At 35.1% G+C, this 12,181-nt stretch overlaps 1 protein-coding gene across 6 annotated transcripts in view; it reads right to left on the reverse strand.

Moving 5' to 3' along the window:
- Positions 1-12,181, reverse strand: part of LOC144473563 (dystrophin, isoforms A/C/F/G/H) — an 856,126-nt gene that overhangs the window by 820,000 nt on the left and 23,945 nt on the right. For 5 of the 6 annotated variants that reach the window (XM_078187528.1, XM_078187527.1, XM_078187530.1 and 2 more), the window contains 23 exons: positions 11,765-11,842; positions 11,603-11,695; positions 11,414-11,503; positions 11,105-11,303; positions 10,541-10,689; positions 10,050-10,445; positions 8,153-8,794; positions 7,767-7,889; positions 7,210-7,689; positions 6,964-7,121; positions 6,525-6,892; positions 6,100-6,452; positions 5,530-5,964; positions 5,307-5,459; positions 4,709-4,870; positions 4,146-4,448; positions 3,923-4,066; positions 3,647-3,817; positions 3,371-3,553; positions 3,191-3,307; positions 2,832-2,951; positions 650-2,074; positions 79-303 (listed from right to left, as the gene is read on the reverse strand). In XM_078187528.1, coding sequence (XP_078043654.1) covers positions 79-303; positions 650-2,074; positions 2,832-2,951; positions 3,191-3,307; positions 3,371-3,553; positions 3,647-3,817; positions 3,923-4,066; positions 4,146-4,448; positions 4,709-4,870; positions 5,307-5,459; positions 5,530-5,964; positions 6,100-6,452; positions 6,525-6,892; positions 6,964-7,121; positions 7,210-7,689; positions 7,767-7,889; positions 8,153-8,794; positions 10,050-10,445; positions 10,541-10,689; positions 11,105-11,303; positions 11,414-11,503; positions 11,603-11,695; positions 11,765-11,842 — 6,567 coding nt within the window. The remainder of the gene's footprint in view (positions 1-78; positions 304-649; positions 2,075-2,831; positions 2,952-3,190; positions 3,308-3,370; positions 3,554-3,646; positions 3,818-3,922; positions 4,067-4,145; positions 4,449-4,708; positions 4,871-5,306; positions 5,460-5,529; positions 5,965-6,099; positions 6,453-6,524; positions 6,893-6,963; positions 7,122-7,209; positions 7,690-7,766; positions 7,890-8,152; positions 8,795-10,049; positions 10,446-10,540; positions 10,690-11,104; positions 11,304-11,413; positions 11,504-11,602; positions 11,696-11,764; positions 11,843-12,181) is intronic. The other variant, XM_078187532.1, reaches the window with a different exon arrangement.

Genomic DNA, 12,181 nt, shown 5'->3' on the forward strand with positions numbered 1-12,181 from the left:
AAAACACACATATAATTTGCAAATAAAAAGATCAAATGTAGGAGTATTACAAAAATATATTATATGTATTATACAAACCTCAAGACGCTTGGCAGGATCTTTTTCATTACTGATACTACTAATACTCATAAACATAATATCCATCCTGTGCAACATTTTCTGGGCAGATTGTTCAAACTCAAGAATACACTTCTCCAGACCCGTCCTGGATAAGGACGTTAAAGCCTTAAAAGGTCTCCTGACACCTAAGACCTTTGTCTCAGCTTTCTGCTGCGATTCGTGTGACAACTTTCCAGCCTGAATCTAAGCATAACAACATTATGAAAGACGACTTAAAAACTATACAATAAACTTTCTTAAAACGTTCATTACCAGTCATATAATGTGATGATCACGGTTTTGTATTATACACAAGTCTTTTGTATATACAAAAGTCCACAACTTTTTAATGAAAATAGACTTATAAATTGTTTGTTGCCAAAATAAACACTCTGTTGAATGGTAGTGAACGTGTTAAGTATTGTGTTAACCTTCATCTCTCGCTATTCATTCATATAAAATCGTTTTATTATGAATGATGATATTACAATGAATAATATTACAAACGCTATCAAACTTTTAATGGCAAACTTGGTGCCATTAAAATTACCTTGCCCAAGAGGTGCTCAACATGTTCTCCTACATTTGGGTCTTCCCCTTCTGAACTGGAGCTTCCAACGTCATTTTCTGTGTCGTCAGAGAAAATTAAAATATCATCGGTTTCTTTATCGCTTCCGTAGAAACTTTCACAATCTTCTAACGTATCATCTTTGGATATACTACGTGTGCGTCTGTATAACAAAGCTCGGAGGTTCTTTTCAGAATCTAAATTATCTTTGTCATTCGAACGCAGTTTAAAAACTTCGGTGTCTCTCTCAGACGATGATCTTTTATCATTAATATGATCTTTTCTTCTTTTTGCGTAACTAACTGGCAAGGGGGATGCTATGGCAGCAGTTCCTGCATTCGACTTCAATTGGGTTTCAGCCTCATCAAGGATAAGATACTCGGCAACGCTGTCTTTATCTTTCCAGCCATAGGATATAGGTTCTTTAATACTTTTTACATTGGAATATATTTGCACATTTGCCGACGCTTTGCTACTATCTACTTTGACTAATTTACTGTTCAAAACCTGACTGTTCGATTGAACACTCTCGGTGTCTAACTTAAGTGTCAACTTCTTCGTATTCTTTGCAGAATATGGATCGATCGATTTATTTTTCTTTAAAATAGGGATTAGTTCTCTCTTCTTATTAACGACTTGCCCTCCACTAGAGATCTTTCCTCTAGCTTCTTTATCTTCAGTATCAGTATCTACCGATTCTGGCTCTGTCTCCGTATCTTCGACAATTTCTACTCTCTCAACAACTTGTGGCATTAATCCTACGCTAACGTTCGCACTTGGTAATATTACATGATCTTCGGGAGATGCGACAGACTTTTTAATTTCCATTTCTTTCACTTCTACGATGCGGAACGGATTCGTTTGCGCAGTATATTCAATATACGGTTTGGAGTCGCTTGTGACCAACGTATTAGTGGATACTTGAGAAAATAAGGTACTATTTTTTGACAAAAAGAACTCTTCATCGGGCATGTAGACATCCCTGTCGGGAGACGTAAAGGGCAGTTCATCGTCAATATGAACAACTTGAGGCTGAGAGGTTTGAACGACATCCGGTATAGAGCTCATGTCTAACTTTCGTCTAACGGTTCTACTAATATCTACGATTTTAGTTTTTACTTTCTCGGACTTTGCAGAAGACTTCTTACTTTTATGAACGATATCGATTGGCGAGCTCTCAGGTGTGCTTATAACGTTAATTTGATTGTCGTCGAAAGCAGGATTGAGGTATCCTATCCCATATATTTTCTCATTTTTATCGATTAATTTAGTTTCTTTTTTAACTAGCTGCACCGAAGTTTGTTCCGGTTGTTTGAACGGTTTAATGCGTCCGTAATTGTCTCTCCCCTTAGTTTCTCCCACCTTACTTTTTATTAATAAATTGTCTGTGATTTTGTGGATCCATTCCTGTGAAAACATGATAGGTAACAGTGTATTCATGGACAGGCGACGGTTAATTGAAAGAGCATGTTAATAGTGTGACAATATCAAGCGCATGGCCGAATGAAAGTGACAATGCAATCTTGTTGTGCAGACAAAGCTTTTTTCTGTTGCGTGTGTATTCCATCACCAATACAAAAAACTCGGAGCACATCTTATGTCATTCCTTATTGCTTTTTTTTCCTGGCAAATCGTGTTCAGACCTCTCTAGGAAATTCTATATAAGGGGAGAGACAATGTCACAAATAATTGACCAGTAGCAATGCATTGCCATCTACCAAAGGTGATTCTGTTTCTCCAGTACTAACAAGAATATTGTATATACATAGCTAGAAAACACCTCTTGGACAAAGTAGTTCACATACTTCACTAATACGCAATATAACTTACACATAATAAGTAATGAATTGGTAAAAATGTGCAGAATGATTAAAACTTATGTAATTGTTAAATGTAGTCAAGTATTTCCGAAATGAAAATTAATTACAGAATAATTCATCTTAAAGAACACTACAACCAAGAATTAGATCGATTATTAATATATTGATAATTAATAAAAAAAATTTAGTGTCAAACACAATATTTCCATTTAAATGAGATATACGTAATGGTACTATAAAGCACAAGCATTACATATACCAAATGTTAAGATAAAGATCAAGCAATACAAGCCGTGAGAAAATAAGCAATGGATGATATTTGAAATAACTAATAATTCACTTACTTGTATTCTGTTTGATATTTCTTCCCATTTGTTGCATACTTCCGCCACTTTCGGGTAATATGTATAACGTTGCAATTGATTAACCTTTGGTTTTGCTTCTATCATTTCACTTTGAACCGCCTAGAAGGATACATTAGTCGATCAGTATTCTTATAACTACATTTACATCTTTTTCTTTCCACATAAATTACGGTAAAGATTCTCTTATTCGAACTTTTATTTAATAATTGTCTGATATCCAAACATATTATCTAATAATAATGTTATTAGATTCATTGTCATCTAATAATATTCAGAATATTATAAAAATAAACTGTTGGATAAGAGAGTCTCTACTGTATTGTTAAATCTTAAATTACATTGCACTGTTCAAAATGATTTTCTGTTAGCTGATCAACCGGGACATTATCCAGTTCATTTAGTTTTTCTTCGACTTGTGAAAGCCATGCATTGATTTCATCAACGTTAGGTTCCTCCTGAAATTATACAAATTTGTTCCATTAAACTAATACAATTATATATCAAATATAAATGTTTACCTCTGAAGCATTACACAATTTCAGCCTTTTTTCTGTGTTTGCTAATCTCGTTACAACATCTGACAGTTTCTCCTTAAGCTGCTCCAAACACATTGGATCACAAAGCTTGGAAAATTCTTCTTGCGATTTTAACAATTTATCTTTCACAACATTCAATCTTGGAATAACTTCCGTCATTGTTTCCTATTTAAAGAAGTATTTATATTGTTTATTTACTACACACACTGAATGTATGACCTTGATTTCTTCAGTTTTACAAATATAACGTCTACTTACACGCACATATATTGCAATGACAGGTAAATCTGGCATGTTCTTTTGTTTATCTAATTCTTTGTTAATACTATCTATGGACATGTTAATGTAAGACATATTCTTATATATATCACGTGACAAATCCAAAGCTGTTTCCAACGTTGATTTTGATTGTGTAATGTGTAGTCCCAACTGCAATAAAAAATAGGCGATAGTTCATTGAAAGCATTTGCAAAATTTCTTTCTATTTCGTTTCTTACAAATTTCCATATTCTATCAATGATCTACCTGTATTACCTTATTATATAATTCTTTCAACATATCAATTCGTTTAGAAAATTTCTCTGGTTCAGCAACATTTTTCTCTTCAACTAATTTTCTACCAGAAAGAATGATATTTTCAATCTCACTTTTAATTTCACTCAGTGTTTGGTAGAAACGCTATAAAATAAAAACATTTCGTTATAGTCTTTTGGTTTTCCTTCAAAAGATAACAAATACTATTTGAATAACAAGTTACCAAACAATGTTTAAGTTGACCGTCAATAGCTTCTGGATCTTCTGAAGACAACTCCAACAAACACGTCGCTTCTTCTATTCCTCGAAGTTCTCGCAGAGCACTGGATAATCTCGGTTCCAAATTAGTTGGGCAACAGAAACGTTGGAATTTCTTTTGTACCTCAGAAAACGTTTGTTCTATTAGAGATAGTTGTTCATGCAATCTGAGTGCAACTTCTTGTTTTCCGGCAGCTTTGTAAGATTCAATTTGCAATGCCATGTCTTGAAGCGTGGATTGTTGATGTTCCATTTTCTCCATTAATTTCTAAAGTGTTTAAAAAGATAGATTTTTTCCACATTTCTCTTATACTTTAAGATATATTAATTACAAGCAATATATCTTAGAAGTGTTGCATAATTGTAGATTTCTAACACGCACTTCCGCATGGTGTAAAAATAAACTTGTGCAAAAAAATAATAACATTCACTTTATCATGCTCTTTTACTAATGCATTGAATATAATATAATATTATAGTAAAGTCAACATAGACAGATGAAAAAGTATTGAAAATTGAACAACAGACCTGATAATCATGAGGCAAATCATCGGCAGTAAGGTCGCAGTCAAGAAGTGCAGTTAATTCGGAATCTATTTGCGTTAAGGAGTCTTGAAGAGCACGAATTCGTCCTTCTGATTGCTGTGCTTGCTTCACTGATCCTTCCAGCAGTTTGGCCCGTTGCCCTGCCTACTCAAAATATAGTTCTAATCTTCTGCATAACTTTGGTAAATAAATTTTACTATGTATAACATTACAATACCAAAATCAATAATATAATCGGCTATGCAAAACTGAATACAACTTTGTTTCAATTTCTAACATTTAGCACAACAAATTTCGAAAATTTGGCTTATATTATATAATGAATCACAAGTAAATCAACAATAGGTATGATGGAGAATAACTTATCAGAAGACCCACAGCAATTTTTCCAAGCAGAATGAAACGATCTCCAAATATTTTTTAATGTGTGCTTCTGTTAAGCAGTCATGCATGCAGTTAAAAATAAATACAATCTTGAATGTTAAACACAAAGTTCAAGAAGAATTATTAATGTGTCAAGCATTTCGAATATATAGATTGCATAATAAACATAAAAATTAATATTTTAACACTCGCGTACCTGGTTATTCAAACTCTCCCAACGATTCGTCAAACTTTCAACGTCTGATTGGATAGATTGCGTCATGATATTGCTTTCGATCAGTTGTTTACCAATTTCTTGAATTTTTTCCAGCCTCATTTCCGAATGATTACGTATGTAATTTTCCAAATCCTTTTCAAAGCATTTGCATAAAATATAAATCATGCCTCAATACATTGTGAGTCATAAGACTGATACTTACATCAAGTTCTTCTGAGATTTCTTCAGCGTCAGCAGCACTTTCCGTAGATCTCTTCAGTCGTTTGTCTAATTTATCTAACCAGTCACTTGCTTGTGCAACCAGAGCACGAAATTCTCCGTACTCGTGGCTAGCATTCTGTAAGTGTCTGTATCGCTCGTAAATACGATCTGTAACGTCAGTCCATCGAGCATTCAAGAACGTAAAACGTCTACCAAGTTCTTGAACCGAGGACCCCTCGGAGCTCAGCAACTTGTCGTTGCCCATTTCATTGAGGTTTCTGAATTCTTCGACTCGTTTGTCAATCTTTTCTTTCAATGACTGATATCGTCCACGAACTTGGAAAAGTTCGATTGAAGATGTTATTTTTGTTTCAGCCGGTATTTCTTTCTCTAAAGCTGACAGCCACTTTGTAAAGTCTTCTATTCCACTGATTATCTATATAAGTCAAAAAAAGCAGATTTTATATTCTACAATGTGTTAGATAAAAAAAGACTTAGAATAGACGTAGAATATCATACCACTTTATATAAACAAATTTTTTATAAGAAACAGAATATTTATTAGAAATACCTCATCATTCTTCTTGAGGGTATCTTCATATGTGTCATTTAAACTTTTAGCACCGTCTACAATAGCATTCCATTTATGTGAGATAACTTCTAATTTATTGTTCAATACACTTGCAAACTTCGGCTCCGAATTTTCGAGTAATCTGTTCGTTGATGTTTGTAATTTTTCTATCTTCGGTTTCGTCTGGTTTATACGCTCAGAGAGATATTGAACCTTTTTCAATCCACGTTCCATAGTTTCAACATCGTTGGTTACGTTGTCTTTTAACAGTTCTTCCAGGTATTGATACGATTTCTCAAGCCAATGTTCGAGCTCAGAAAGTTCATTATTAAACATTTTCAGAGACTCTATATCTATACAATAACAATCCATATTTTTTTAAAACTGTCAAAAATAATGATATAATTAAAATCATATAAGAATACCTTTCAACAAGTTTTGCTGACGTTCTTCTAATATTATAGGTATATCACTCCATTTTGTATTCAGATCTTGCAATTCGTCTTTTAGTCTTTGCCCCTGAGAATCGCCGTTAGTCTTCATGATTAATTCGTGCCCAACATTATTCACGTAATTAAAAATCTCTTGGTGTTCCTGCAGAGCATCTTGAAGGTTACTGAATTTTTTTAACTGATCTGCCATGGTCTGATCATCTGACATAACTATATGCTCTGATAGCAATGTACTCTCCACGTTATTAATAAAAGCGGTAAGATTAACAATCGCATCCGTATATTTCTTTGGTGGAGTTTTATCGACCGCTTCATTTATTTCGGCTAACTTGTCAGAGAGCCTAAAACAAAATTCGCAAATAAAGTTAATATCTCATTAAAAATCTAACTTAACGTACTAAAATTTATTTACGTTTTATATAGTGTTTCCCAGTTAGTAATGAACATCTGTACGTCCACGTTCAAGTTGGTGCTTTCATTAGTAGCAGGTGAATTTTTCAGAATCTCGTTTGATTTTTCCATCAATTTCTTAATGCGTTCTTCATGAGACTTCATCGATTTAATTTTCACCTAAATTATGAAACAAAACCATATTTTGATGAATATGTTGCTTAATCATTGTGATAAAATTATTTATAAAGTTATTTAAAATAATTACCCTAAACGGTTCAACTTGGTTATTTCCTTTATTGGAGTCCAACCATTTGGTATAGCTATCTAACATCAAATTCAAACTAGCCAATTCTGTTCGGAACTTTTTCACTTCTTCTAGGTATTCTATGCGACATTTGATTTCATCCAAACGGTTGTTAATTGCTGACCAACAATTCTGCACGTCTTTTAATTTTGCTTCATCTGCTTCTATCGATTCGTTTGCGTTGTTTAATTCCTCAAGAAGCTGCTTTCCCAATTCCAAAACTTTATTATAATCATCTCTATGCGACTCTATGTCACCAATCGTATCATTGTAGACAACTTTTTTCTCTTCAATGCTCAATTCGTCAAACACTCCTTCGGATCGTCCAATTTCTAAGTCCACGTAATCAAGCCATTTATAGAGATTAGTGAGAGCAGATTCAAACTCGTGTCGGATTGTGCTGTCGACACGGCGCTTCTTCGGATCACTATGTGGCGTAGACTGAAACAAAAGTATACATTTATAGATACATTATAGTGCGTAACAAACTGCAGAAAATATATCTTTATATAACATACCGTAGCAGTAATTTCTTCTTTGTAAGCGATACTTGTTACAGTTTCGGACATCCAGTCGTTACTAGAAACCACTGTCATTTCTCTTTCAGACTTCATATCAAACTCGAATCCTGAACTTGTTATCTATCATAATGTAAAAATAAATTATGTTATCTATCATAATGTAAAAATAAATTATGTTATCTATCATAATGTAAAAATAAATTGTATTATAAATATATTAAATACGATTATATTCACGAGAATTCGTAGAACACTTTCAACTTAAAAAGCAATACGTTTTTTTTCGGCAATAATATGCGGGGAAAAATGATTTAGATGTACATATTCAGCATACAATAATCTATAAAAAAAATCTAAGAAAAGACGCAAATTCCTCGAATTACCCTTTGACTTTGGACTTCCATTATCTGCCCTACTGCTTCCCATCTATCCTGCAGGTTCTCAATATCTTGCAACACAGTAACGCACTCGGTGGAAGTGCTTTGACCCTCTAATTCTTGAACCGACTCTTGCAAAGAAGTTAGTTTCTTCTGATTCGCGTCCATTTCTATTTTTAGTATCTGCAATTTCTTAATTCTCTCCAATACTTCGCCAATTTCGGACGCTGGGATCGCCTCCATTTGTTTCAGAGTAATTTCAGTCTCATTTAACCACGAGACTAGTCTCTTGTAATCATCATTTATATTCTGCCAAAGCTGCGAAAGAGATTGCAAGCGCTGTCGTCTCTCCTCCTTCCATTTACAGATATGCGTCCATCGTTCTCCAAGAGCTGACAATTGATCCTCCATTTGGGTGTAAACCGCCTCCGAGTTTTCCTCGTCCACGACGACGACCATATTCCTCATACCATCGACAACTCCTTGCTGCGCCTGGATATCTTGCTCTAATTCACTTAATTGTTTCAGATGTTCGTCCAAGGCAGATGGATTCAATTCAGCGGCTGCCATTCGCGAAATTCTATCTTCGGTTCTGGTTAACCATTGCCTGAGGTCGTCTAACTGGCCTTGCTGCATCTGCATTAGAACCTACGAAATGTTTACAAATTCATTAATATTATTTATTTATTAACACGTTCCCTGCCGCGTATACGCCCCACGCTGAACTTTCCGTTCAAGCCATTTGGTATTACCATTGTAAAATGAAGAATTTTTTAAAAAATCATTATGCAGTGAATTATGGACATCTTAATACTATTGCTGATGCCCTCATTTAATCGTGGGGCATATACGCCCCACGCGGCGTGATGGGCAATTTTTCTTTACTGTAGCTGGTGTTAACTGCATTTCTCTTATTCCGATCAGTCATTTATTCGCGTGTAAATTTAGGTTCCCAGTCGGCAAGAAACTGTACTGTAAAAGTTGTAACATTCTGCGATTGTTGTGTGGATAAACCGCACTTATGTTTGCCATGTTTTAACAAAGTTCATCGTAACATCCCTTTGTAATCGCATACAAACTTGAATTGAACTAAAATGTTATATTTTAAACTGATATAGGCATGATAACAAAAGTTATATGTGAGGATGCAACTCGCTTGCCATAATAATGTTCAGCTAGGTATTTGTTAAACTAATTAAAAAAAAAATAAATATATTGGTTTGTTGTGTTATGCATGTTAAACTAAACAACCTTTCCTTGATAATTATGATTTTTGCACTATTTTAATTATTGTAAGGCACATGCCAGAAACAAAATGATACAAATGTAAAGCGTGCGGCGCATACGCTCCACGCGGCTTGAACGGAGAGTCTTCAAGAAACGGTCTGGCAGGGAACGTGTTAAACATTATATAACTGTTGATAATGCAAAGATAGAATGACAATGTTATGTTTATAAATAACACCAAACATGGTATCAGTTCTTTAATTATTTTATTGGGTTGAAACTAATGCAGTCTTAAAGTTCTTAAACATTTCTAGTGTTCTGTGTATCCGATCTACTAATTTTTTTCGTATATGTTGTAAGAGTATAGTATGGGTGAGAGTGTATGGTATGTAAGAAGAGTGTGCGATTGTATGAATGTATAGTAATAAGATGAACACGAATGCATGTTTGTGTGTGAGAAACAACAGAAGTCGTTTTGTATATTTCGTTATGTAATAAAAGTTCACAATATTCATTTAATCAAGTTCCTTACAATGTATAATACAGTCATTTCATTTTGTTACAAAGTTAGGTATATAGTACAAGTTTTATAAGTAGTGTACAATTGAATTTCGATAACTCACAGAAGTTTTGGGTAAGTTTCCTTTTTAATCATAGTATTCAATAACTCCCATACCTCATGAATCTTAGTTTGTCTCTCCATTGCCCGCATGCGAAGCCCTTCCCACCGAGAATTCAATAACGACATCTGAACACGAACTTCGTGTTCCTCGTCTTTGTGTAAGCCGCCTTCCGCTAATAGTCTTGCACCTTCCTCCAGCACAGCACCGACCCCGTCCTGGTGTCCAGACAGTTCCATCAAAAAGGTCTCGTGCTCATGAAATTGTTGTTTCAGCACTTCCAGGCTAGAACCTGGTTCCGGGGCATGATTCAGTTTATCCTCCGCCTCCAAGAGCCAAGTTAAAACTTCTTCGAGAGCGACCTGGTAACCGCCGAGCTCCACGGACACGTTCGTGGCTAAACTCATTGGTCTTGATGCCGGCGCTCCAAAATTCGTGAATGACAATGGATTCTATGAATGGAAGTATCAGAAGTTTTGGTAATGTACGCAAACATCATGCCGTTGTTTCTCATCTGACGAAGCATGATTATTATAATGATTTCTACCTCGGCTCCTGGCGTTGTCACCGGACTGCCATCGCTCGCTACTGAAAGGTCTAACTCGCCTATGTCATCTCCAGAATGAGGTAATGATTGGAAAAGACACATAACGTACATCATTATAGATTTCTTGTCCGGTACGGATGTATTTACGTCTGCGAAAATATATAAGTATAATTTCAGTACAATGTTCCTTTATCGTGCCCTATTGCCCTACGCTGCTAGTCTACTATCATCTCTTTTATAAAAAAAAGTCGTAGCTAACACATTGTCGCTATGCCATAAATAATGCAACCATAAACCTCACTACTCATTGTCTCTTTAAATATTCAAATCAGTATTTAAATCCTATTCTTTCCTTTGACTTTTAGAATTTTTTCAGAAAATTACTGTAGTCTCTAACTGCAGTCTACTATCATAATCTACTATATTATTGTATAATTCATTTAGACATTATTCGAATAACATTTCGAATAAAATTTTATTCGCATAATGACCAGATTTGGCTGTACCCCGAATTGTAATTTACTATCGAAGTACTACTATATTATGAACAATTATGTCATTTACCCTCGGGATCAAGCAATCGTTCAATGCCCAGATGCTCCTGAGCAATTCGAAACGCATGGTCTAGCCTGGCATTAGGATGTTTGCGGGCAATGTTGTTAAAATCGAACAAATGTGGTTTCCTTCTGTGAAGAATCGCATTGAAAGCGAGACCATCGGACCAAGACGTTGTGAAGTTTTTGATATCGACTCCAGGATAATTCTGAAAAATGTTAATCAACGAAATAAGAAGTTAAGGTAGATAATGAATAAGACGTTAAGGGTTTAAATAAAAATAAACGCGTGTATTTATTATCTCCCACGTAGTTTCACCTGTGAATTTTGACGGCACCATGCCAAAAGTGTCTTTTCTAGGTTTGTCTGTTGCAGTTCCGTCATGAGATCCTTCAGATGATAATGAACCTGGATAGACAATGTAATTAGTACACAATAGAAAAAGATTTATTCAATGACTAGCGATGAACTCTATCTAAAGCAAACGAAATAGATCGTGAAACTGACCTGCCAGTGTAATATAATGCTCCATACTAATCCCAATGTTAGCTTAGGATTACCATCAACGATATCGTTGCTACTGATATTTACAAGTTTCACCTAAGAATTAGACGAAATCGAATTAGTACAGATCAACTATCACGCGACGGTATGCAGTCACTGACTTACGTTGTTCTGTTCAAGGATTTGCAGCGCTTTGTTAACATTGTTAAGGTGGTGCACTCTCATACGACCACGTTCTCTTTTCTGTAAATAGAATCATATAATGGTGCAGGAAAGGATGAGTCAATCGTTAACGCGTCTACGTCGCTTAACGTGTCTGGGATCATCATTAAAAGAAGATTTGTAAATCACACGTTTTATAAAAAGAACTGAGGTCGGTACGTATCTTCGGCGTACGTAAAAGAAAAACGGCGGCGGAACGAGTTAAATGGTCGGGGCAACACGCACTTTTCGCTCGACGTGCTCGCACGCCCACCGCGCATAGATAATCGCCGCTCTTATGCAAATATTCGTAATACCCGATACGCGCACCTGCCTAGAATTCTATTAACGAGGTTCGGAACGTACACGTAAATGCCACTA

The sequence above is a fragment of the Augochlora pura genome, chromosome 7, assembly GCF_028453695.1.
Source record: "Augochlora pura isolate Apur16 chromosome 7, APUR_v2.2.1, whole genome shotgun sequence".
Lineage (NCBI taxonomy): Eukaryota > Metazoa > Arthropoda > Insecta > Hymenoptera > Halictidae > Augochlora > Augochlora pura.